Here is a 22,866-nt window from a genome sequence, read left to right on the forward strand (position 1 = left end):
GAACAGACTGTCAAACCTCAGAGGGAAGATGGGGCTGGATGGGTGGGTGGGAAAGAGGTAACTAAAGAACTTACATAACTCATGGACACAGACAATGGGGTGATGAAGGCCTAGGAGGGGTGGGTGCTGGGTGGAGGGCATCAATGGGGGGAAAAAGTGGGAAATCTGTACTACTTTCAACAATAAAGACAAATTTACAAAAATAAAGGTAGAATGCAAAAGAGAAGAGTGTAGTTTGGTTTTATTATTTGACTTGTTTTATGGTTTATTATTATGTACTTGAGGCCCGGTGCACGAAATTATGTACTAGGATCCCTAGGCCTGGCCAACGATCAGGGCTGATCTGTGGGGCAACTGGTGGGGCAATCAAGAGGGCCCCCCAGCTGGCACCAGCCTTGGCTGGCCTGGGGCCTGCAGGCTGGGGGCAGCTCCTGAGTTGAGCATCTGCCCCCTGGTGGTCAGTGCGCATCATAGTGACCGGTTGTTCCACCGGTCGTTCTGCTGTTCGGTCGATTTGCATATTAGGCTTTTATTATGTAGGATTCTTTTTGAGTTGTCTAAGATATCTTTAAAGGCTGCTTTAATTTTTTCTAAAAACTACAATAATTCATTAAAATACGGGCCTGAGTAGAAAAGTAGTCTGAAGAGCTCATGCTTTTTATCGCAGCCTGGTTTTGTGTGATCTCTCCTGGGCACAGTAAGTGCTGCCTGAAAATAGCCCCTCTCCGAGGAGGAGCGCCAGAATCTCCTTGCCTGGTGTGCTCGCTTTCCCCCAGAGGCCCTCCTTTCTTGTTTTCAGAAATTCTGTCAAAACACTTCAAGCAAAAGGAAAGGTTTCATTTCCCTGATAAGTATGTGGGGCAATAATGAAAGCTTTCTCATTTCATAATAAGCATTCAAGAGATTTGAAATTAATAAAACTGCAAAATTCCTCGGCTGTTTAAATTGTTACTTTTTCAATTTGAATTTCATTTGGTTGGATGGGATTTGTCAAGTAATTTATAGCCCTATACTTACTGCTTTAACGCAACCACTCACTAAAGAAACTTCTTGGCAGCCAAAAGCCCATTAGTAGGGAGCTGGTTGAATAGACTAGCACATCTGTCCAGCAGAATACGATGGAGCCATTTAAGCAACAAGGCAGTGTCCATATTGAAGTTGGGCAGATCTCAAAATAGCGTGTTCAGTGCAAAGAACAACTCAGAGTATAGTACACATAATGGAGTCTTATTCTTCCTCAGTCCATTGCTCTATGACGTGTGGGTGGAGAATTTAAAATGTTTATTTTATATCTTTCTGTCCTGTACCCCCCCCCCCCACATGCACACAAACTAGCCTTGCTTTTATTTGTTTATTTTTTAAATACATTTTTATTGATTTCAGAGAGAGGAAGGGAGAGGGAAAGAGAGATAGAAACATCAATGATGAGAGAGAATCGTTGATTGGCTGCCTCTTGAATGTCCCATACTGGGGTGGGGATCAAGTCCGCAACCCGGGCATGTGTTCTGACAGGGAATTGGACCGTGACCTCCTGATTCATAGATCAATGTTCAACCACTGAGCCACACTGGGCAAGTTGGCCTTGCTTTTCTTTTAAGTCAGTAAAGTAAGAGATGTATAGAGTGCCCAGCCAGCATCGTTTCCACTTTACCTGACTCGGATGTGCTGGTTGATTTGCCAGTCAATGATAACTGGTCCTCAGGGTCTGTCTGCACCAGTATTTTTTAAATACTCACTATGTGCACAGCATTGTGGTAGGTGTTCTTTTCACATCACTGGTGTGGAAATGGGCACAGAGGAATTAAGTGGCTTGCCCAAGTCACCAAGCCTGGCTGTCTAGCACGGGCTCTCTCTGCCTCTCAGGGCATGCTGGCCTCTTTCCCTGTGCCACACTGCCTCTTTTTTGTGCTCTTGGTTCGGCCATCTGAACGTATTCTTTTCTTCACATGTTGGGCAGCCCCACCCCCAAGGCCTGCCGCTATCTTGTGCTCCAGTTGCCTGCATGCCAGATGCCCCCCCACCCGCCGGAAGTGGTGTTCTTGCCTCCGCCTCCTCAGAGGCACTAGAATTTGTCTCTGTTCTGTTTGTAATGCGCACAAGACTGGGCTATTAATCATGCCACAGGCCAGGCGGCACCGCACCTCTGAAATAATGAATTACCGAGCGCCTGCCAAAATGAGTCACACCATGGCCATGAAGGAAACTTATCTCTCCCAGACTCTCCTCATCTTGTTCCTCCCTCTTCCCTTTCTCCTCTCCTGTGATCTGTCTTGCCAGTTGTAATTGGAACATTTTCTCCCGTATTTAAGTTCTGAAGTGTCTCGGGGACTTGCTAATGCACCCAAAGGCTTGCACAAGCCCTGTGAAGGACGCTTATTGCTCTCTAGCGTGGGCAGTTAAGCATAGCTTACAAGCAGCTCTGGGTATATATATGGCCAGGAATATAAATGTTCTTTTTGTAAAACAAGAGAACCCCAGCAAAAAAGAAAAAAAAAATGATCCTGATGATGCCATCAAATAAGGGCTTAAAGAAGAAGCCGTTTCTGGCCTGGTCACCGACAGGATGCTCAGGAGTCGGGATGCTGTGACCTTCAGTTTGAAGGAGTTGTTTGGGAGCTTGGGCAAAGCCACCTTAGAGGGAATCTGAGATGTTGTGACTGAATAAAGGCAGCATCTCTTTTCACAGACCCTTCCTGCTTCCTGCGGGATAAATCCAGGCTCACGTAACAACTGGGCCCTCTCTCCATTTCCCTACTGTCAAAATGTGCTTCTTCAAATCATTGCTGTGTGCACGCTATCAGTAAGGAATGCTTTGGGCTATACTTACTTACATTTCAGAAGTTTAAAGGCAGGCAGTTCAGAGTTGGTGTGGGGCCTCCTTGCTGTCTTTAAAACCCAGGCTGCTACCTTTCTGTCCTGACATCATTAGTTTGTTGACTTATTGCCACATGTTTGTAAGACAGATGCTGTAGCTCGAAGAGCATGCTTTTCTTCAAGGCACGAAGACATGGGGAAGAATTGTCAAGACATCGGCTGTATTTGTCACTTATTCCAGGAAAAGCAAAAGCTTTCTCAGAAGCTCCCAGAAGATGTTTGCCTGTGTCTCTTTGGCCACAACTATGTCACATTCTTTTTTTAAAATATATTTTTATTCATATCAGAGAGGAAGGGAGAGAAAGATAGAAACATCAATGATGAGAGAGAATCATTGATTGGCTGCCTCTTGCATACCCCCTACTGGGGATTGAGCCCATGACCCAGGCATGTGCCCTTGACTGGAATCGAACCGGGAACCCTTCAGTCCCCAGGCCGACACTCTATCCACTGAGCCAAACCAGTTAGTGCCACATTCTTAATTGTCATCCTTAGCAGTAGGGAAGTCTGGACAAACACATTTAGCTTTCCTATCCTCATAAATGAAGGCTGCAAAGGAAATGGGGGTTGGAAATGTCTGTTGGGTTAGCCAACAAACAGTGTCTGCTACAACCAAATAGAGGGAAATTAGAGAAGGTTAAATTGAACAGGCAAAGGCAGTCTCACCTAATAGTAGAGGAAGAGGAAATTAATATTCTGGAGGCCACTGTGTGCTAGATCTTGGGCTAAGCAGTATGGATGTATATCATTCCACACGTGGGTGTTTTCTTAAAAAAAATAATAAAAGTATATGTCCGTACAAAGACTTGTAATGAATGTAGCAGCTTTATTTGTAATAGCTTAGAATGGAAACCCTCCGAATATCCACCTTCATATTTGCATCTCATTTCACAGTACAAAACCACATGATTCTTGCTCCTCTTGATTATAGTGATGGTTTCACAGGAGTATACATGTGTCAAACCTTGCAAATGATACACTTCAAACATGTGCAGTTAATTATAGGACAGTGTGGAAAACAGTCGAATAGCAGCGATTTCATATGGTTTAAGCCAGAGAGACATTTGAGTGGTAAATTCATTTTTATTGAATTTATTGGGCTGACATTGGTTAATAAAATTATATAGGTTTCAGGTGTACAGTTCTCTCATACATCATCTGTATATTGTAGTGTGGGTCCACCACCCGAGTAATGACAAATTAATTTTTAAAACCGTGAAAGGCATTGTCAGTGAAAGTTGAATGAGGCTGTGACTACTTTGAAGCTTTGCAGCTGTAATAGGTTTGTAAAGAGATGACTGAGTGGTTTCCCCACGGACAGTTCTGAAGCAATTACCAGGTGCAACCAAGTTCTCCTTTGACAACTGCATTCATGCTTGTGTCTGTGCTTCCTTCTCTTCCAGAGTGACTTGTGGTCCCTGGGAATCACCGCGATCGAAATGGCAGAAGGTGCTCCCCGTAAGTATCTTCCTCTGGGTGAAATCGGTTGCTGTCCACTCTGCAGGTACTGAAGCTTCTGTGCCAGCAGCAGACGTAGCTTTACTTCTGCTACACCGAGCCCAGCATGGATTCTCGCTGCGTATTTAGAAAGCAGTCATCTTAAATCAACCATAAATCCATTCATTTCCGAGTGGTGTGAGGATCTTGAATTTATGAGGGAAAAGGAAAAACGAAAGGGGAGGCAAACTTTGGGGAAACTTACTTGTTTTGCAGATTCAGTGTGTAGGTGATTCTTGAACTATTCTCCACTTACCATAAAACTGGGACCAACCCACAAAGACTGTAAACTCTCACAAACGTCAACGCTGATTTCCAGTGCATGCGTTCCACAAACACTGATACCCGACTGCTTTCACTCCTATTAAAATACTGATGTTTAGGTTTTTAGCTTTCCCTACTTATTTCAGGCAGAGTGGCCAGGATCTGGAATATTCCTTGAGATCTGGAATATGCACTGCAGAGAGCCTCTGCCAGGCCATGAGCAGTGCCTCACAGATTCCCATGCAGGAGGCACAACTGACCAAGGGCCTCGCTGCTGCCATGCACTGAGGCTGTGCCTCCCAAGGGCCACTCCCCATCAGGGATGAGCATGGCGGGGCTCTAAGGCAGACCGTTTTCAGGAAGACACAGCATTCCTTTGTAGGTAACTTTCACTCCTCCATTTTATTCCTTGGGTTCCTTAGATTGTAGCACACTTCTGCCTACTTTTCTCCCTCTCACCTTCAGCCAATCAGATGTGCACAGCAATCTGGTGACTCCCTCAGCCTTCCCCAGCTCCCTCCCTGTTTCCTTTGAGGCAGAAATTGCCCCCTCTCACATTTAATAACACCTTGGTGGCTGCTTCTCAGAGGCCCCTAGTTGCATGACAGGTTGTTATGTGCATGTGGTTCTTTTTACCTTCAAGTCATCACCCTAGAGTTGATAGAATTTATCTGTAGCTTGATTGATTTGGAGTCTTTGTGGACAACTTCCCCTCATCCACAATGCTAAAAGGATTTATGAATCATAAAAATAATATATTACAGTCTCAAAACCATATTGTCACTCTTGCTAAGTAATTGAAAGGGCTAAAAATAAGCTTCAACCCACAGAATTCGTTAGCTTTGGGGGAGAATATATTCTTATTCTAAGCACAAAGGAAAAGATACTCCCAGATGTTTGAAAAGTAAACTAGTGAAATATTGTACTTAAAATAAGAACGTTTGAGTGCTTTCACTATAAACAATAATGTCATGTTTACAAGTTGAGATATTTTTATAATTGTCCTGCCAGACTTCATTTGCCTTAATCCTGTGGGCTTCCTGGGGCCAGGAAATGAAATGAACAAAAAACCATCATAAACCCTGAAAAGCCATTTAGGATATTTGGAAATACAGAGGGAAAGGTGTCTGGTCTAGTGTTTTATACTCCAAAAATCTATGTAGATAACATTGTATTTGGATGAACCTTCAGTGTGTAAGAAAAAGACCATGGATTATAAAAAATCCTTTGTTTTGACACTTAAGGTTTTACTCATTAAATAACTTCATTTCCCTTGATGTTGTTACCTTGACGTTGTTTACTTTGAATCTTAGATGGTTATTTATAATAAAGGGAAGGTTGTGGACCCTTTAACTTTGTTTTCTTAAATATAAAGTCAAAGTAGAAATGTTACTCTCTAGCTGAAATGTGTTGTGTTTTATGAGGCTTGTAGTTAGCCATCAGCTCTAAGTGCTCACCAGATGGAGGCTGTGTGATCTCTTGCCTCTGCTCACTGGTCATGCGTGCCCTCGGGAGCCATGTGGCGGCATTGGCTGCACAGCCAGGATGAGCTTGGCGTGCGTTTGGCCTCCTGACTGGAGCTGGCCCTTGTTTGGTCTCTTGCAGCTCTCTGCGACATGCACCCGATGCGAGCCCTCTTCCTCATCCCCCGGAACCCCGCACCGCGGCTGAAATCTAAGAAGTGGTGAGTTTGGTCTTCAGTGTTTTACAGATCCAAGGGCAGGGCTTTTCTGTGATAATTTTTTGGGGGGATTAACTCCAATACTTATCTCCTGCTAACATGATTAGACTATACACACTAAGACTTGGTGAGTGAATTTACATATGGATCATTCCTCCTAAAATACATATTGAGTAGTAGCTCCCCCTCCCCCTTATCCATGGATTTACTTTCTGAGATTTCAGTTACCCACAGTCAAATGCTGTCCAGAAGTATTTTATTTCCCCAACCGTGGACATCATCATGACTCCACGATCCATGATCACCCAGAGCAGGTGATCCTCCATAGTCTAACGCTGCAACACAATGCCTCGTCTTTCACCCCACTTCATCTCATCTCGTAGGCATCATGTCATCTCACATCATCACAAGAAGAAAAGTGACTGCATTACAGTAAAATATTTAAAAAGAGAGACACACAGTCACATATCTTTCATTGCAGTTATTATTATAATTGTTCTATTTCATTTTTAGTTATTGTTGTTGATCTCTTACTGTACCTAATTTATAAGTTAAACTTTATCATAGGTATGTATGTATGTATGTATTTATGTGTAAGTAAGAACATAGTATATATAGTGTTCTATACTAACCGTAGTTTCAGGCATCTGCTGGTGGTCTCAGAATGCATCCTTGTGGGAAAGGGGATACTATTGATTTGCATAGCAGGTCTTTATCCCCACACATTTAAGGTAAAGAGCTCTTAGCTAAAATGGGTAGTCAAGCCCAGCCAGCATGGCTCAGCAGTTGAGCATCGACCTATGAACTTGGAGGTCACAGTTCGATTCCAGGTCAGGGCACATATCCAGGTTGTGGGTTTGATTCCCAGTGTGGGGGATGCAGGAGGCAGCCCAGCTATGATTCTCTCTCATCATTGATGTTTCTGTCTCCCTCTCTCTTCCTCTTTGAAATCAATAAAAAAAAATATTTAAAAATTAAAATTAAAAAAATATTTGTAAAATGGGTAGTCAAACCCAAGTAATATCTCTTCTGGCAGCACAGCTCAGAGTGGGTGATAGTTCAGAGAGTCAGCCCGTTAGATTGGCTGACTTTTCTTCTACATTTTAAGACAATAATTCTCTAAGTGCATACACACACCTGGTGGTATGTGAGATGATTTCATAGGTCTGTACATGAACATTTATAATTTGGGTTTTTTCTATTGCTTTCTCTTATGACAGGTGATACCAGCTTCTTATTTGGGGTAGTGATATAACCTTGCCATTTAATAAACTTATTCACATAAAAAAGTGACTTAAAGCAAAATACTAAGTGGATTCTAGTATGGGATTATAATGGTGCAAATTATTAGTAGTGAAGTTTGGGAAACAGAGTTTCACAGGGTGGTTGGACTTCTGACATGTGCTTATGTGAGGGTCTTTGTGCTTTATCAGTCTGTAACAAAAATGCATCACTCCCTCCTTTACCCCTGTGGCTGTGGTATCCTCCCTGGTGGTGTATTCCTGAACCTCTGATTCCCCTTGTACAGGAGTCAATTCCTGGACCACCTGTGAGCACCTGTCCTTTTCTGGGCAGTTAGAGCATGAGGGACAGACCCTCTGCCCCCTCTCATGCCACTTCATGATCAGGCCCTTGCCCGGAGCCCCTCCTGTTTCTCACCCACCCACAGTTCCACCCTCCACTATTCAGAGAACAGTCTTGATCAATATCAGTCACCCAGGAATGTCACAGCCACCCGGGCGGAGTAGAGACAGGCACACTGCACCAAGGAAGGGAAGGAGACCGCCAGAAGGGCCGGCAGCCCTGGAGTTGCCAAGGCTGCAGGAAGAGAGAGGGAGAGTTGCTATTGGTAACGAGGAGGCAGAGCATCCTCCCCTCCTGCTTCTCTCTCCGAGGGTCACTGTGATGTGAGACCATTCTCTCCCCAGCAACAGCCTTCCATTGGGCACGGGCACAGCATGTGATCCCCCTGTGCTCAGGCCCTGCTTCCTCCTTTCTCCCTGGAACAGACTCCCGGGGGAGGAGGCAACTCAGTTCTGTCCCCTGGAAGCGGCAGTGGCACTACGGGGCCTCCTGCCAGGTTTCTGCTTGTCCTTCACACCCAGCCTGCTGTATACAGTGGGTTCCACTCACCCTGTCCTTCTTCTCTCCCTGCCCTGCCACTGGACAGCCGTTTCCAGCTTCCCACAGCCGACAAGTGGGTTTTCTTTGAGCAGCTGCACACTATATTTCAGAAATATTAGCAAACATATCTACAGCATTTATGTATGTTGATACATGCACTTACATGTGATAGGCACTGTTGTAAGTATTTTGTACGAATTAACTCATTTAGTTATCACAACAGTCTTTTAAGATAAGTACTTAATCTCCCTATTTGCAGCCAGGGAAACTGAGGCACAGAGATGTTGTATAATTTGCCCAAAGTCACATAGGAAGTGATGGAGAAAAAAAAGGATAGTTCTGGGAAATACAAATTTTAGAGGTCAAATTGCATGTAGGGAGTCAGTCCTATGATTACCAAAAACTTTTAGCCTGGCTGGTTGTAATGATTAATGTAATCATCTTTTGGGCATTTTTAATTCCTTTAACACAATTTAATATATAAACAGGAAAAACCTGGTAGGATAAAGTGTTCAGTGACACTGCTATTATAAGAACTCGTGGCTCAGACTATAAGCACCAATCATTAACATTTATCTCTCCATGCCAACCCTTGGGAAATTAGTATACTAATCTTAGGCATTAAAAAAAGACAGAACTAAATTACTGGCAGCAGAGATTCTAACAATAAAATTATATAAGTGTACTTTAAACCCTTAAGACCACTCAGCAAATAGCCAGGTAGTGTTCAACATAGGTGGTGTTTTTAGTTTTAATTAAATGTGTAATTAAGTATATTGATTCTTTGGTCACACTAACTTAAATAAGAGACGATGAAGCTTTCTTTGAAGACTTGTAAGTAAGCATTATTTTCTCTTCAAACACAGTACATCTGAAGAAGATGCGGGACACGTTGCTAGCTTTGTGGTTCTGCATCTTGGCCCACCCTTGGGACCCAAAGTTGTTCACTTGAATATCTCTTGAGGTTCTTTCCCACTGGGAGAGAGTCTGGAGAAATGACCCTGAACTAGGCTGGTTCCATTAAACATCTTCAACACATTCTCATCCTGGAGATTTCTCTGAGTTTTCTGAGGTGTCAGTACTAGGGAATGGCATGGACAGTCTATTAAGTCTGGATCTCATTTTTAAATTGGGTGTGATTTCTTGTATTTATCATCCTCTAATTAATAGCTGATCACTTTGTGAGAAATGAGCACTTCCTTCTAGTTGAAAGCAGGAAAAAGAGAACTGCCATTTGCATTCTTTGTGAATATTTAATAGCTTTCTGTCTGTTTTGTTTTCATCTTCCTAATATTGATTTTCTACCTAGAGAAGCTTCGTGTGGAGTTTATTTCTTTATGCAGGTTAACCTCATTCTCTTCAGTTGGTTCCTTAGGAGAGTCCATTAATTCATTATGGGGTGGTTTTTTTACAAGGTCTCTCCTTAGGTGATAATCACATTTGTGCCTCCACAGATTTACCTGATGGACCTGAGAAAGACAGCATAATAAAACAATATCTACTCTCCAAGCCCCCCCTTTTTGTCTCTCATGAACACAGATTTGAAGGTAGCCCTAGGGCAGGTCTTGTCCGGTAACCATCTGTGCATCATTTGTTTATCAAACATGTCAGAGCAGGTAGTGTGCTCATGAGACAAATATGACTCAAGCACATCCAAACACAGGATTTCCAGTGTGGAGGAAGCAGGTATGGGCTGGAGGACCGACAGGGTACATAGAGTGTCCATCCTGTTATCATGATTTATAGTCCAGTCCTGATTCATCCCGAGTTGACCCCAAGCATAGCAGGTTACCTTTACTTTTATAAAATGTTTTAAAAGCTTGGGCATAGTTTAGAAATTTAGGGAGGAAAAATATCAATAATTCAGCACTTTCAAAACATGGGGAAAGGTGAGAAACTGCTTTGACCTGGGCAGGACTTAAGTGGTGCATATGCGAAGGTCCTCTCACATTTGAATCTTGAGGAACACGCTCACCATTATGTTCTGTGTGGTGTCAAGGTCTTAAGTAAATACAACACACACACACACACACACACACACACACACCCCGAGGGCCCTCTGGGCAACTTGGGAAAGGCTTGCTCCTGGAATGCGCTCCTATAAGGCCACAGTGCTTCACAAGAGGGCGACAGAGAGCACAAAATGGGTTCCCTCCAGCTCTGAGCAGGGTGGGGAGGGTGAGTAGGGTGACCAGGGTTCTGCTAAGGTCTCAGGTGCCGTATTAGCAATGGAACACCTTGGACAGGCATGCTATAGAGTCATGAGCTTAATTATTTATCATGCTGGAAATTCTTGGAACTTCCGCTCGTGAATCATAGCTAAAGTCCATTAATTTCGACCTGCTGCCCTAATCATTGGTGTGGTACCTCTCACCAGCGCTCCCCTGCCCCTGTGTGTCTGTGGCAGAGGGTTTATCTTTGAGGAAATATTGCCTTCCTAAAGGGAGGTAATTTGCTTCTGGGTATGAACTTAGTCCCTTAAAGTGAAGTTTCTAAGTCCGTGGGTTGATAACAAGCTTATACATACATCCTGTTTTTATTAATTGGAAAGCAAAGTTCAAAAGTGACTCTGAAATTACCAGTTAAAAATTTTGCCAGATCAAGTTCACTTTCCCATAGAAGAATCTTGCCCATTTTTACAAAATGGACTCCTCTATCCAACCTTGGTTTTACTTTTTCCACCTTGCGTTTTCTGCCTCATTTAGATATCTCACCTCAGTGTCCCCTGACATATAGTGTGCTCACTCCCAACTGGAGTTTTTTGCTGATTTTATACCTCCCTGAACTGTCCTTTCCCCGGAGTGATTTCCTCCTGATTCTTTAAGACCCAGCTGTGGTTCTCTCATTCCCATAGAACTTCCAGTTATTATTCCCAATGGGCTCTTGCTTTCTCTGATTCCTGTTGGTTTTCTGTGAGATATTATGTATGAACTGCCCAAAAAAAAAACAAAAAAAAACACTTTCACATATAATCACTACCATAGATGGCATGAATTGTGTGTTGATGGTGATGATGCCTTTATACCCCATTGTACCTAATAAAGGGCTAGACCTACTTTGTGATGGGTTGATCTCCACGTTGGCTGATTGGACCTATTCTCCTTTTTCTAATTTTTTATTCTAGCATTTCAAAAAATGTAAGTTTGCCTTTCTTTGGATTATCTTTCAATCTGTGGTTCATCTCTTTTGTCTGGCAGGTCAAAAAAATTTCAGTCATTTATTGAGAGCTGCTTGGTAAAGAATCACAGCCAGCGACCAGCGACAGAGCAGCTGATGAAGCACCCATTTATACGAGACCAACCTAACGAACGACAGGTCCGCATTCAACTCAAGGACCATATCGATAGAACAAAGAAGAAGCGAGGCGAGAAAGGTTAGAAGCACATTTGTATTTCAGCAAGGGAAACAAAAGATGGAGTGAGCCCTGCGCTCTTGATGTATTTGGAGGTGACTGTGGGGATTTCTAATGGGCCTGCATTATTCTGCATTATTCTTTCGTGTGAGGGGCTGCCTCTGAGATCACAGCCTGTGGGCATCAATGGGGTGAGACTGCTGAATGGAATCTTTCATGAGAGAATAGAACGGAGAGAAATATCACCTTTTCCAGGCACTGAACAAAGAGTCGTGTTGAGTGATACTATGAAGTGGTTTAATATGACAAGTGGTTTTCTTAATTCAAATGAATATTCATGTTTTGAAGACTAAAGATCTACAGAAGACAGACAACCTAAAAAATCTAGTTGACATTTTTCAGTACTGGCAGTCTTCAACATTTAAAGAATTTGTGCACTGAGGCTCGTTTCTAATTTACTTATTTGGAAGTCAGAATAAATGTTCTTATCGTCTCAGTGATATAAAAGAGATTGCCAGGCTTTTTTCTTTTGAAGCTGGAAGATCATTTAATGCACTTCTTTATTTATAGATTCAAAAACTTATCTCTCGTGGCTCTGGCTGTTATACCACACTGCTTTTTCACTACATCATTGGAAAGGACATCAGTCCAAACTTGAGGTCCTAGGACTGTTTGGATAGAGACTCAAAAATTCCTTAACTAGCATCCTGAACAATGTAAACATGCATGTGGTCTGGGGCAGGTTTTATGACTACTTGGGTTGGGAGATAGGAAGGTTGAGGTAGGGAATGAAGGGGAGAGATGCAGAGAATAGACAGGTGAGTTCTCCCTGGGAGTGGGGGGAGGAAAAGGGGGACGCTGGCAGTGAAGTCGCAGTAAGGAAGCCATATAGAAGAGCTGGCAAGGTGAGCACTGAGTGTGCAGGGAGTGGAGAATAGAGAGGCAGGCCAGGGATGGGGATGGGAGGAACTTAGTGATACGCTTTTCCTCGCCTCGATACTCTCCACCTCTCTCTTTTGTTCTTCACAATCCAGAAGGACTAGTGAAGGTGATGGGCAGCATAGGACAGGGTTGCTCTCTTTTTATTTGGTTTTCCTTCTTCTCTGAAGTTAATATCTAATGTGGCAAGGTATGAGCAGGGACCTAGGGAGTGGGATGCTGAGCAGTGTAGGAGTCAAGATTAGGCAGAGGAAAGATCAGCAGAGGGCTTGCTTGGAGAGGAGGAGAAATCCTCGTGAAGGTTCGAGAGAAGAGATCCTTTTTTGCTGCCAGTCAGAGACTCAGGAAAATGTGTGATCAGGTTAGGTTCAGAGCAGGAGGTTATGAGGCTCAGCCAAAAAGGAGGTCCACCTCCAGTTGTTTGTGATGGAGAAGGACAAGGTGTCAATCAGAACCAAGGAGCTGGGGGCAGGGCAACCCAAGCTGGAGGAACTAGGCATGAAAAGAAATAGGTAAGTGATAGTCAAAAAGGACTGATTTTTTTTCAACTGTTTACTTATTAATTGTGGTCTTAGGCCACTCGGTGAAGTCAAAAATTTAAAGGAAATATTTTAGGGTGGTATGTCAGACATGCAACCATTCAAGGCCACCTTCTCTGAAAAAGGAAATTTCTTTTACTGTGGGTACATAAAGTAGGTTAAGTGCTCAGAATTTTGTTTTCAGACTCAAATATTAAGTTCAGATTCTAGCTCTACTCTTTGATAGTTATGTGAACTTCCCCCAGTTTTCTAATCTTTAAAATAGAACTGGGTTTATTACAATAATTAGTGTTGCCTGGCATTGTTGCAAAGATTAAATGTGATGGTACGTGTAAATCGCTTCATACAATGCCTGGCACATAGACATACTTGATAAAGATTAGCTATTCTTATGTACATGATTCTTTATGGACCAATAATTTTTCAGTACCATCCAGGATTACTTTCTGAGAACTCTCTGACCTGTAAGGATGGATAAAGTGTGTGTCTTGGGTTGTCTTCACATTTTGTTGATATAAACTCTGGAATGTGAATCAGAACTCTCTATCCCATGAAAAAAGACTATTTTTAATGTGTTCCTTCTTTGCAAAGTAGAAGAGAAGAGTTCTGGTAGTAGGTATACTCAAGTCTCCTTCTAGTATCATATATTTGACCCCTTTACCCTCTTCTACCTTCCCTGACTCCCCTACCCCTTTGGTAACCACCATAGAATCTAATACTTTTTTATTTTATTTCATTTTATATTTATTATTGAAGGGAGGAAAGGAGAGAGAGACATCTATGTGAGAGAGAAACATCAATAGGTTGCCTTCTGTACGTGCCCCAACCAGCGATCAAACCCACAACTCAGGCATGTGCCCTGACTGAGAATTGAACCGGCAACCTTTTGGTGCACAGAATGATGCTCAACTAACTGATCCTCTCCAGCTGGGTGAATCAAACAATTTTAATGTTCATTGCTTTATGATATTTTTGCCTGATATTATTTTTTCCTTAAAATATGTTGATACATGCTAATTTAAGCCAGTGTTATAAAAGCAATCAAACCAGATTCTGGAGAAGTATTACAATTAAGAAGCCTGATAAATGAAGGTTTTACCCTAGAGAGTAAAAATAATTGGATTAATTGGGTGCTTTTTTCCTTGCTATAATTACCTTTAATAGATAAATTTTCTGTATTTTACTTTGAACTCTGTTTCTTGAAAGTTGGGAATATTAAACTTTTAATGTAGAATATTGAAACACTTAATGAAAGTTCTCTATGTAAGTAGCCTAAATATATGAAGCTAACTTGTGATTTTAGAAAATATGCTTGAAGTCATCACACTTTCAGCTTCATTTAATTATCCCTTTAATGGCTAAATAGTATGGAAAGCAAAGTGTGTTCAAGTTTATGATGAAACTAAAGGCCCGGTACACGAAAATCTATGCACTCGGAGTGGGGTGGGGGGGGGGTGGGGGGTCCCTCAGCCCGCCTGTGCCCTCTCGCAGTCCGGGACCTCTCAGGGGATGTCCACCTGCTGGCTTAGGCCCATTCCCTGGTGGATCGGGCCTCAGTTGGCAGTCAGACATCCCTCTGGCAGCCCAGGAGCCCTCGGGGGATGTCCAACTAATGGCTTAGGCCTGCTCCTGCCACCGCTGCTGCGCTGGCCAGCCATGAGCTGGCTTCTGGCTGAGCGGCGCTCCCCTGTGGAAGCGCACTGACCACCAGGGGGCAGCTCCTGCATTGAGTGTCTGCCCCCTGGTGGTCAGTGTGCATCATAGCAACCTGTCGTTCTGCTGTTAGGGTCAATTTGCATATTACCCTTTTATTATATAGGATGCTATAGTCCTCAGCATGCCCCTGGTGGTAACATAACCAAATTGCAGTTTTAGTTCCTTTAGGGGTACACAAATATTTTCCAAGTGGTAATTACTAACCCACAGCTATGAAAGGATAATAGTAATGTGACACTACCCTTCCTTGCTTAAAATCAAAAGCAACCCGCAGAAGAGTTCTCAGCATGGTTTATATTAGGATCAGCAAGCCTTATATATATCAGACCTGCTGGCCTTTCTCACTCCATCTGCTTTTCTCATACCCAGACATCTCACCACTCATGTCATTGTTTCCTGAATATGCCATGCATTGTAATACTGTCAGTTGGTTATGTTGCTTAGAATGCCCTTTTTCACCACTTTCAGCTACCATCTGCCTGGAAAAGGCCCACTGACCTTCCAAGGCCCACCTCATTTCCTCCCCAAAGATTTCATGTCCCCATCATGACCAGTGGACTCGGCTGATCCTTTCTCTGATATCGTATTGCTATTTTTATGTACTTCTATTTAGCACATAATATGTTGGAAAGAACACTAGTTTTAAAATTGGAAAAGGTTTGTATTGAATTCTAAATCCAAATCCCAGATTTATTAATGAGATGACACTGGTCAAATTTCTTAACCTCTTATAATCTCAGTGTCTTCACTTGAAAAGTGGGTATTATGTTGAAGGATTGTTATGAGAAATAAATAGGAGAACGTCGGTAAAGTATCAAGTATGGTGAGTGGCATGGGAGATACCCAACAAAGATTAGTTCCCTTTCTTTATAGTCACAGGGACTCTGATTACTTATTTATCCATCTTGTCCATTAAATTTTGATCTCCTGCAAAGCAAAGACTCAGTCTCAATCATTATTGCATGTTAACCTAACATATAATTGAATTAAATGGATGTCCCCAGAGGGTCAATCAAAACACATTTAACTAGCACATACTGCCAAATGTCTCTTTCTGGTATTTATCATGATATCTAAAAGCAATTTGTGAGTCCATATGAGTCATATTAAAATTCCTACTTGAAAAATTATTAAAACTGACAATAAGTTAACTGGGCCAATGAAAGATTCATTTAGGTGGTTCTATCCTGTGCGTCAACACAAACTGAAAGGTGATTTTCCAATTCCTTGTCTTCGCCTTTGTATGAGCACCGGGAATTGGAGACAGCGATCTAGAGTCAGGTGGGACAGGCTTGGATGTGGTTGATTCCATGTACTTGGATGCAGCTAATGGGAACTTTTGGAGCTCAAGTCAGGGTGTCTGGAGCCTGTCCCAGCTCAGCATTAATGACAACTCTTTGGACCTCAGTTCATTTATATATGAAATGAGGAGGTTGGGCTTCACAGGGCTAAGTTTCCTTTTTATGCACTAACCTTCTGTGTGTCTCTCTTTAGATGAGACAGAGTATGAGTACAGTGGAAGTGAGGAAGAAGAGGAGGAGAATGACTCAGGAGAGCCCAGGTAGGAGCGGAAGAGCCACGTCTTCTCATTTCCACATTCTGAATTGTGCTTGTGACTCACTTCCTATTGATTTATAGGTTCATTTTTTTAAGAATCCCAGCATGATGGTCTTCTTTAATTTATTGCCTATAAACATGCTCATTCATTTGGGAAAATTTCCCTAGGCAGATTCATGGAAATGTGGAAATCAGCATATTCTTTACCTTGTTCCCCAAGATTTATGGTCCCTATTCTAAGGCCTTGTTTCTTCACATCTGTAATGTGTAGAATGGGCAGCAGGCAATTATCTGGGTGATACAGAACTAAAAGTACCTAAAACTACATCTTTCTGGAGACCTAAGTGGTATTTTTGAACGTGAGTCATTCAATTCATACCTTTGAGAAGCCCATTTGGACAGCCACTGTTCTTGTCACACGCCTCGGCATTTTCACCGCAGCCTAATCCAAGAGGAAACAATTTCCAGAAAATCAAATTACACTCTAGAGGTGAACCCTAAATAGAGACTTTCATGCCCACTCCTGTTGTCATGTGTCAGACCCCAGAATCAAGTGCTGCTTAATTATTATCATCTCTACATTTTGAATTTCACTTGACTTTGATTCCAACTTTCTTCTAGTCTGTGTTTATAAATAATTAATGCCAGTGTGCTCACGCTGCCAGGATCTCTCCTTCGTGAGAGAATTCAGCTGGCGGCAGTTCGGTGAGCCCAGGGCACAGTTACACATATCATGGTGGGCACACTGTTCATGTGAGGTGAGATTAAATGGGGAAAATGCACAAGTAGAAACATCACTGGGATGTGTGGGTCTTCATTCATTAGCCATCCCAGGAGGAGAACCCTGTGCTCCCGAAGAAGGAGAAGTTCCCATACTGTGGAGGCGGAGCTTCTTGACCAAGGAAGGGGCCAGTTCATTCACTACTAGGATGAGCTGGTGGGTTCCTTTTCGGAGCTAACTCAGACCTACCAAGCTGGATTATTGCCAAAATACCCAGAACAGGGCAGGTGGGACTGAGCTTGCTGGGCCACCCGGTTTTTCTCTGTTTCACACCACAGGACTTCTCAAGGTCAAAGACTGAAAGATAATTCTTTCCTTCCAGCTGGTACTTAACATCCTGGCCACCCCTAGCTTAGCTGCATTGAGATGATGACTGTCAAGTAGTGACATGGTAAATGATCATTCTTGTGAAGCCAAGGACCAAATGCCCTGCTTTCAGAGAAGTTGTACACTATTTTCCAAAGCTCGCCCAGGCGGCCGTGTCAATCATTCTGATCACTCTCTAGAGATCTGAAAAAGCCTTTTTAACTAATGCTTGCTAAACTGCATGTTAGCAGTCACTTAGGAAGCCAATCTAGCCATGCCTTGCCATTTCTATAATTGTAACATGTCATTATATCACACTGAAGACTAGGTTCCAAGTCCTGTTTTATGGACACATCTAATTAATAATCTTCATGAAATCCTGAAAAGTAGAAAGAGACAGTGGTTATCTCATTTTAGAAATGAGGTAACAGTCCAAGGGTGGCAACCTGGTCACACACCGAGTTCATGATGGAGTCAGTAATGCCGCTCAGATCACCTGACATTGACCCAGCATCCTCGTGTGCACGTGAGGGTTCAGAAGGCCCCCTGCCTTTGCACAGAGCAGGTGGCCTGCGTAGATAAGGATTGTCGTTTGGGCTTTGCTTTAGAGTTCTACACAAAGGCTGTGCATTTTAGGGGAGGATTGGTAGTAGAATCCAAGCACTGTCTCTTATCTGGAATGTCACAAACAAAGGCTTTTTATGTCATTTTCTGGCAGTATCTCACATAGCATGCTATCCAATCTCCAGAATAGAATGATCACCTCATCAGCTGCCACCAAAGCGTCTCCTCCCACCAGCATTCTCCATCTCAGTTGTTCTCACCACCATTGCCCAGGTGCCAAGACCAAACTTGCAAGTCATCCTTCAATCCACACATTAGATCCATCAACAGATTTCATGAACTCTGTTCCAAATGATTCTCCCAACTTCCATCCCTGCCACTCCCGCCCTGAAGTCTCCACCCCAGAGCCACTTCAGTAGCAGCCCAGCTGGTGGCCTTGCTTGTCCTCCTACCCCCTGCAGACTGTCGTCCATTCAGCAGCCAAACAAATCAGATCATATTACTCTCCTGCTTAATCTTTCCTTGTGTGGCTCTGTCCTCACTGCCCTGTCTCTCTGACCTCCTCTACCACTCTCCCTATCCTTCCCTCTTGCTGGGGTGTTTCTCAGCATCCAGAAGGGCTCAGGAATTTGGAAAAGGGGCTGCGAGTAATTTAATAAAGAGATTAGACATGAAATATGAATTTGGAAGGCATTTTGGGGAGTCAGAGGAGACCTAGCTTCAGTAACCAAGTTCTCTGAATCTCTGGACCCCTAGATTTTTATTAACACAAATTGCCCTAAAGCAAAGCAGGTATACATATCAAAGGTAAGGTTTGGTATACAGTAGGCATTGTCAGGTTGGGGGAACTGCCTTCGGCTGTCAGGCAGCAGGCAATAATATATGCAGATGTTCAGGTTTGGGGAAATGCTTTCAGCTATTCCAGCAGGCAGTATGTATCTTCAGCCCTGCTGAAGCCTCAAGGTCCACCAACCTTTTTTTAAAAATATATTTTATTGATTTTTTTTATAGAGAGGAAGGGAGAGGGATAGAGAGTTAGAAACATCGATGAGAGAGAAACATCGATCAGCTGCCTCCTGCACACCCCCCCACTGGGGATGTGCCTGCAATCAAGGTACATACCCTTGACCGGAATCGAACCTGTGACCTTTCAGTCCACAAGCCAACGCTCTATCCACTGAGCCAAACCGGTTAGGGCGGTCCACCAACCTTTTGATGAACTTCTTGCATTTATGACCTGCTGGAATTAGCCCCCAGCACCCTCTGCTCTTGGAAAGACCAGCTGGAGCTCAGTTACTTGAAGAGGCCACACCTGTCCCCACCACAGACCTCTATACAGCTGACCCTTAACACGGTTTTGAGCTGCCCAGGCCCTCAGATACATAAGGCTGATTATGTGCATTGATATATGCCATTTATACAGGGGTCTTGACCATCCTTGGATTTTGGTATCTGCAAGGGGATGGGGTGGGTGTCTTAGAACCAATACCCGATGGATATTGAGTGATAACTAAGTTTTGGGGGAGTCCAAAGTTATACACAGATTTTCTACTGCACAAGGAAGTGGTGAGCACCCCTAACCCCCATGTTATTCAGGGCTCAGCTGTACTTGTTTTTCCTTCTGCCTGAAGGATTCTTCCCTACCTCTTCTTATGACTGACTCTTCATTATTTGAGTCTTAGCTCAACTGTCACCTTCTTGGAGAGGTCTTCCCTAATCACCCTATCCAAAGCAGAACCCTAATCTTTACCCCAGCACCCTTGCCATTGTCACTCATAAACTATTAACACTTTATCTACTATAGATCTGATCAATACCTGAAATTATGCTATTTGTAATTGGTCTGTCTGCCTAATTATTTTTCAGTTTTTCCCACAAGAAGATAACTCTAGAGAAAGAATGTGGTTATCTCCTACTGTATCCACTAGAGCAGCCGTGGGCAAACTACGGCCCGAGGGCCGGATCCGGCCCGTTTGAAATGAATAAAACTAAAAAAAAAAAGACCGTACCCTTTTATGTAATGATGTTTACTTTGAATTTATATTAGTTCACACAAACACTCCATCCATGCTTTTGTTCCGGCCCTCTGGTCCAGTTTAAGAACCCATTGTGGCCCTCGAGTCAAAAAGTTTGCCCACCCCTGCACTAGAGCCTGCTGTGTAGTAGGCACTCAATAATTATTTAATGTATTTATTTCAAATGAGAGCTGCCAGAAAGATTAAAAAAGCTAGGTTTGTATGAACAAACTAGAGGCCCAGTGCACAAAATTGGTGCATAGTGGAGGAGGGTCCCTCAGCCTAGCCTGCATCCTCTCCAATCCGGGATCCCTCTCGCAATCCGGAACCACTGGCTTCTAACCGCTCACCTGCCTGCCTGCCTGATGCCCCTAATTTCTCCCCTGATGGCCTTAACTGCTCTCCCCTCCTGGCCTGATCCTCCTAACTACCTATCTGCTCTCCCCTCCTGGCCTGATCACCCTAACTGCCTATCTGCCTTCCCCTCCTGGCCTGATCACCCTAACTGCCTATCTGCTCTCCCTTCCTCTCTCTTCAGACCCCGGCGCAGGCAAGCTGAGAGCTCTCCACCATGGCTCTGCCCCCATCCTGATTGGTCATTACATGATGGCGTCCTGGCCAATTTGCATATTCCTCTATTATTAGTATAGATAGGAGCCATTTTCTACCTGTCTGTTAGGCTGTTGTGTCCGTGACTTTGAGTTATACACATGCAGTTGGGTGGTGAGTAGGACAGCCTTCAATTACCAGTGTTTTTTTGTTCCTCTGCCCCCTTGTTCTCTCTGCCACATGCACATACAAACACATACATGCACACGCATGTGCCTAATGGCCATTTTCCAAGTGAGGAGGATTGAGGCTCATAGTTCTTAAAGGGAATCTAGGGTCAGTGAGCTGGTTGAAGTCCCAGTTGCATGTGGCCAGAACCAAACCACTTAACTTCACTTTAACTAGGGGGGTGGAGGGATGGCGCACAAGACAAGTCCTGAACCCTCGGACTTGGCAAACTTGGGTTCAAGTCCTGCTCTGTCGACCTTGGCTCCACACTTCCCCTCCCTGGCTCATCACATCTTCTTCACATCTTCACGTGAGCAGCCTGCCCTTTGCCTCCTGAGGTTTGGTACAGAAGTCAAGGAGGTGATGTGAGTGAGGGTGACCTGTACTCCTCTAAGGAGAGTAGGTTCCCTCAGCTCCCTATTAATTTTTATTTTCTGGCTTTGTTCTTGCCTTTCTTAAACAAAAATAAGCTGGTCTGGGGTTCAGGGCTTGCACACACACTAAAGACTTTAGAAAGAGATCTTTGCCATGTCACAAGGGTGAGAGCGGTGTGGCCTCTAGGAATGTGACATCCCTCCAGGGAGGGTGACAGCATGTGTATGCAGTAGTCAACTGAAAGGGAGTCCAGACACCAGTCTCTTACTTTGACTCTGTTTCTTTTGGGGGTGAGTAATATACTTAATGGAGGACCTAAGAGCCTGAGCTTGAGCAAGTGGCTCCTTTAGATGGGTGATTTATTTGCCCTGAACTCTTCCCCCAAGACCCATGGTAGCAGTTGCTCTTGCCCCATGTGGGATCCTGATGTCTCTGTCCTGCCCACAGCTCCATTCTGAACCTGCCAGGAGAGTCAACCCTGCGGCGGGACTTCCTGCGGCTGCAGCTGGCCAACAAGGAGCGGTCTGAGGCCCTGCGGAGGCAGCAGCTGGAGCAGCAGCAGCGGGAGAATGAGGAGCACAAGCGGCAGCTGCTGGCTGAGCGCCAGAAGCGCATAGAGGAGCAGAAGGAGCAGCGGCGGCGGCTGGAGGAGGTGAGCATGCTCCGGCTGCCTTTGCACTCCACGTCTCTTGGCTGGGGTCACTCCCTGGGTATCCAGTGTGGGCCCAGATCCCATCCTGAGGTCAGGCCTAGCCTGTTTGGAGCACACACACCTTCAGATATCACCTTCTTGCCTAGCCGGTGTGGCTCACTGGTTGAGCTCAACCTATGAACCAAGAGGTCACTGGTTCGATTCCTGGTCAGGGCACATCCACAGGTTGTGGGCTCAATCCCCAGTAGAGGGCGTGCAGGAGGCAGCCAATCGATGATTCTCTCTCATCACTGATGTTTCTCTCTCTCCCTCTCCCTTCCTCTCTGAAATCAATAAAAATATATTTAAAAATAAAAGATGACCTCCTCAGTGAGGCCTCCTTGACCACCTTACTTAAAATCACACTCCTCTCTCTGGCATGTCCTTGTCTTCCCTGCTTTCTTATCTTTACATCTCCTATCACCTTTACACATTCTCTGTAAGTATTTTCATCTGTCTGTCTCTTTCCACTGGGCTTTAAGCCCCTGAGGACAGGGGATTTTGTCCCTTTTATCCCTGCTATATCTTCAATGGCCCAAACAGTGCCTAGCACACAGGTGCCTCATAAACATTTGTGGAATGAATGAACTAATTATGAATGAATGAGTCAGTGACTAAGAAGTAAAATATAGGTGTTAACTAGACCACAGTGAATAAGCAGGTAAGTGAGCTGACAAGGATGGAGAAGCAGGGCCTGCTTTTAATGACACTCCTTTGTTATTCCTCTGCACACTGGGGAAAGCAGCTGCAAGGCCTTCCAGACACCTTTGTGACCCGGGGCTCGGCTTCCAGTTTGTGGGCGAGACTTGCCTTC

General features: G+C 43.9%; 1 protein-coding gene across 9 annotated transcripts in view; it reads left to right on the forward strand.

Moving 5' to 3' along the window:
• TNIK (TRAF2 and NCK interacting kinase) overlaps positions 1 to 22,866 on the forward strand; it is a 349,351-nt gene that overhangs the window by 232,553 nt on the left and 93,932 nt on the right. For all 9 annotated transcript variants that reach the window (XM_070406798.1, XM_070406799.1, XM_070406800.1 and 6 more), the window contains exons 8-12: positions 4,278 to 4,332; positions 6,241 to 6,319; positions 11,638 to 11,813; positions 16,481 to 16,547; positions 21,809 to 22,013. In XM_070406798.1, the coding sequence (XP_070262899.1) occupies positions 4,278 to 4,332; positions 6,241 to 6,319; positions 11,638 to 11,813; positions 16,481 to 16,547; positions 21,809 to 22,013 (582 nt within the window). The remainder of the gene's footprint in view (positions 1 to 4,277; positions 4,333 to 6,240; positions 6,320 to 11,637; positions 11,814 to 16,480; positions 16,548 to 21,808; positions 22,014 to 22,866) is intronic.

The sequence above is a fragment of the Myotis yumanensis genome, unplaced genomic scaffold (genome assembly GCF_028538775.1).
Source record: "Myotis yumanensis isolate MYYU_CA2020_CCGP unplaced genomic scaffold, mMyoYum1.0.hap1 SCAF_2, whole genome shotgun sequence".
In the NCBI taxonomy this organism is placed as follows: Eukaryota; Metazoa; Chordata; class Mammalia; order Chiroptera; family Vespertilionidae; genus Myotis; species Myotis yumanensis.